This window comes from Pteropus alecto, unplaced genomic scaffold (genome assembly GCF_000325575.1).
Source record: "Pteropus alecto unplaced genomic scaffold, ASM32557v1 scaffold841, whole genome shotgun sequence".
NCBI classification, from domain to species: domain Eukaryota; kingdom Metazoa; phylum Chordata; class Mammalia; order Chiroptera; family Pteropodidae; genus Pteropus; species Pteropus alecto.
In genome coordinates, this window is record NW_006430465.1 from 47,234 (window position 1) to 51,234 (window position 4,001).

Consider the following 4,001-nt stretch of genomic DNA (forward strand, 5'->3'; position numbering starts at 1 on the left):
GCTGGGGGAGCGAGGCTGAGCTGAGCTGGGTGGGTTGGGCTGAGCTGGGCGGGCTGAGCCGTGCTGAGCTGGTATGAGCTGGGTGAGCTGGCTGAGCTGAGCTGAGCTGAGCTGGGTGAGCTGAGCTAGGTGAGCTGACTGGGCTGAGCTGAGCTGAGCTGGTATGAGCTGGGTGAGCTGGGTGAGCTGGGCTGAACCAGGCTGAGCTGGTATGAGCTAGGTTTGCTGGGCTGAGCTGGACTGAACCGGGCTGAGCTGTGTGAGCTGGGTTTTCTGGGCTGAGCTGGGCTGAACCGGGCTGAGCTGGGTGAGCTGAGCTGGGCTGAGCTGGGTGAGCTGGGCTGAGCTGGGTGGGCTGAACCGGGCTGAGCTGGGTGAGCTGAGCTGGGCTGAGATGGGTGAGTTGAGCTAGGTGAGCTGGGCTGAACTGGGCTGAGCTGGGTGAGCTGGGCTGAGCTGAGCTGAGCTGGGTGAGCTGGGCTGAGCTGAACTAGGTGAGCTGGCTGAGCTGAGCTGGGCTGAGCTGGTATGAGCTGGGTGAGCTGGGCTGAGCTGGGCTGAACCAGGCTGAGCTAGGTGAGCTGGGTGAGCTGGGCTGAGCTAGGTGAGCTGAGCTGGGCCGAACCGGGCTGAGCTGGTATGAGCTGGGTGAGCTGGGCTGAGCTGGGCTGAACCAGGCTGAGCTAGGTGAGCTGGGTGAGCTGGGCTGAGCTAGGTTGAACCGGGCTGAGCTGGGTGAGCTGGGTGAGCTGGGTGAGCTGGGCTGAGCTAGATGAGTTGGGCTGGCTGGGCTGAGCTGAGCTAGGTGAGCTGGGCTGAACTGAGCTAGGAAAATTGGGATGAGCTGAGCTGAGCTGGGCTGGGTGAACCAGAGCTGAGACGGTCGGGTGGCCGAGCCCAGTTAAACACAGTGAGCCGAGCTGGGTCCAGCAAAAATGGACTGGCTGAGCCAACTTGACCAAGACAACTCTGATAATCGGTTTGGCCCAGATCAAACCGGCTAGGCCATGTGGGTCTCATTGGGCTGAGCTGGCTCTGCAGAACTGTCCTGGAAGACACAGGCTGACCTCAGTGACCCAGTTGTGCTCAGGATGGGCCGAGCTGAGTCAGTACCAGGCCCACCCATCACACACACAGCCATCCTCGGACCCCGGACTCACAGGGCCGGGCTCCAGGGTGCCTGAGCCGGGGCCGTGCGGGCTGGGCTGCCTGGGGCTCTGTGCTGAGGCTGAGCCGCCGCGGCCCCAGTGTGCGGCGGGGAGGCAGAGCTGGCCTCGGCCTGCGCCGTTTGGAGCCAGGAGCCAGGGCGCGAGAGCCCACGACACAGGGCCAGCGGTGCTGGGGGACGGAGGGCCAGACCCGCCGGCCCCAAGCAGGGCACGCCCTTCTTCCCACGCTCAGAGCTGGGCTCCTGCACCAGATGGGGGCTCAGAGGCCTCCCCACCCGCCACCTGGAGCCAGGACTCTGGGCCACACTACTGGCCAGGTCTGGCCGGCCTTGCAGGCTGCAGTGAGCTCAGCCCTGGAGGGGCAGCCGTGGGGGCAGGGCCGGGCAGCCACAGAGCCACAGAGCTGGCCTCGGCCCCTGGCCGGCAGGGCATAGGAAGACACCTTCTCACCACCCTTTCTCTTTTGTCCCCTCTTGGTCCTCAGGGGCCTCGTCTGCCCCAAATCTCTTCCCCCTTGTCTCCTGTGAGAACCTCCTGCTGGACGAGAGCCTGGTGGCCATGGGCTGCCTGGCCCGGGACTTCCTGCCCAGCTCCGTCTCCTTCTCCTGGACGTACAAGAACAGCAGCGCCGTCGGCACCAGCGCCATCACGAGCTTCCCGCCTGTCCTGAGGGAGGGCAGCTACCTGGCCACCTCCCAGTTGTTCCTGCCCTCGGCAGACATCCTCAGGGGCTCAGATGACTACGTGACGTGCAATGTCAAGCACACCAGCGGTGACAGAAAAGTGAAAATTCCCCTCACACGTGAGATGGAGCCTCCTCCCCTCAGCCAGGCGGGCAGGGGTGGGGCCGGGCCGGGGTGGGGCCAGGCCAGGCTGACGCACGTCCCCTCATCGCAGCACCCGAAGACCTGCCCCCCAACGTGACCGTCTTCACCCCGCCCCGTGACGCCTTCTCCAGCAATAGCCAGCGCACATCCAAGCTCCTCTGCGAGGCCTCCGGCTTCAGCCCCAGGCAGATCTCCGTGTCCTGGCTGCGGGACGGGAAGCAGGTGGATTCTGGGGTCACCATGGGCAAAGTGGAGGCTGAGCCCAAAGGGTCCGGGCCCTTGACCTACAGGGTCACCAGCTCCCTGGTCATCACCGAAATCCAGTGGCTCAGCCAGAGTGTGTTCACCTGCCAAGTGGAACACGGAGACCAGATCTTCAAGAAGAACGTGTCCTCCATGTGCAGCTCCAGTGAGTGCTCCCTCCTGCCCTTGAGTACAGCCCCCGATGCACAGGCCCCCATCCAGGCCTGCACACGCTGCCTGGATGAGCCTGCTGCTCCCCGGGCCATGGTCGCCCGGGGGGGCCAAGAAGAGGGAGGGGGCCGGCGGGGCGGGGACGCGCTGGGCCCCTCCAGCGGGGCCCGGAGCTCGGCCTGTCTGTGCCCGCGCCTGCTTTCACGGCCGGCCATCGCTCAGACACGTTCTTCTGCCTGCAGGTGCGTCCACCGGCATCAGAATCTTCACCACGCCCCCCTCCTTCGCCAGCATCTTCCTGACCAAGACAGCAACACTGTCTTGTCTGGTCACAGACCTGGCCACCTACGATAGCCTGGACATCTCCTGGACCCGCCAGAATGGCGAGGTTCTGAAAACCCGCATGAACGTCTCTGAGAGCCACCCCAATGCCACCTTCAGCGCCAGAGGCGAGACGACCATGTGTGTGGAGGACTGGCAGTCAGGAGAAGAGTTCACGTGCACGGTGACCCACACGGACCTGCCCTCGCCGCTGAAGCAGACCGTCTTCAAGCCCAAGGGTACGCCCTGCCCTCTGCCTTCTGCCCTGGGCCCCTCCCGCAGCCTCGGGGTCTGGCCGCACCGAGGGCAGGGCGGGAGTCCCCCTCCGTGCCCCTGCCCGGCCGGCACTCACGGCCGTCTCTCCTCCCGCAGACGTCGGCAGGCACGTGCCCTCCGTGTACGTGCTGCCACCAACCCGGGAGCAGCTGGGCCTGCAGGAGCTGGCCTCGATCACCTGCCTGGTGAAGGGCTTCTCCCCTTCAGACGTGTTCGTGCGGTGGATGCAGAGGGGGCAGCCCATGGCCCCCAGCACGTACGTGACCAGCGCCCCGATGCCCGAGCCCCAGACCCCAGACCTCTACTTCGTGTACAGCATCCTGACCGTGAACACAGAAGACTGGCTCAGCGGGGAGACGTACACCTGCGTCGTGGGCCACGAGGCTCTGCCCCACTCGGTGACCGAGAGGACCGTGGACAAGTCCACCGGTAAACCCACCCTGTACAACGTGTCCCTGGTCCTGTCTGACACAGCCAGCACCTGCCAGTGACCGCCAGGCCACCCCTCACGGCGGTGCCCGGAGCCTCTGGCTGACCTGTCACTGTGTGTGTGCGTGCAGGCAAACTGACTGTGTCAATGGGGTGAGATGTCGCATTCTATAAAAATTAGAAATAAAAAGATCCGTTCAAAAGATGCTGGTCCTGAGTGAGCAATGCTCTTGCCTGCTGGGGCCATGGCTGTGCCGCCACCCTGCACACCACCCTGCACGGTCAGCCCCGCCTCGCCCCGGCCTCCCGCTGCCGCTGGCAGCCTCTGAGCCGCTCGCAGATCCCTCACAGCAACAGAGCCCACGCTCACTGCCGCTTTAGCTGCTGTCACAGCCACACAGGCACACGGGTGTGTAACGCAAATGCAACACATGCACACACAGAGACACATGCACAGATATGAACACGTACACACGGAAGCACACACGCACACACATGGACACGGACACTAATGCCCATGGACACAGAGACATGCACGCAGTGGACATGGGCACACAGGTGCACA

The 4,001-nt window shown here is 64.5% G+C and overlaps 1 gene segment (V, D, J or C); it reads left to right on the forward strand.

Annotated features, from left to right (window-relative positions):
* Nucleotides 1-3,639, forward strand: part of LOC102892059 — a gene marked incomplete at its 5' end in the record, with an annotated part of 9,142 nt that extends 5,503 nt beyond the window's left edge. Inside the window, 4 exon segments of the C gene segment in view lie at nt 1,654-1,971; nt 2,067-2,405; nt 2,653-2,970; nt 3,104-3,639. Of these exon segments, the coding sequence occupies nt 1,654-1,971; nt 2,067-2,405; nt 2,653-2,970; nt 3,104-3,498 (1,370 nt within the window).
* Between the last annotated feature and the right edge of the window lie 362 nt (nt 3,640-4,001).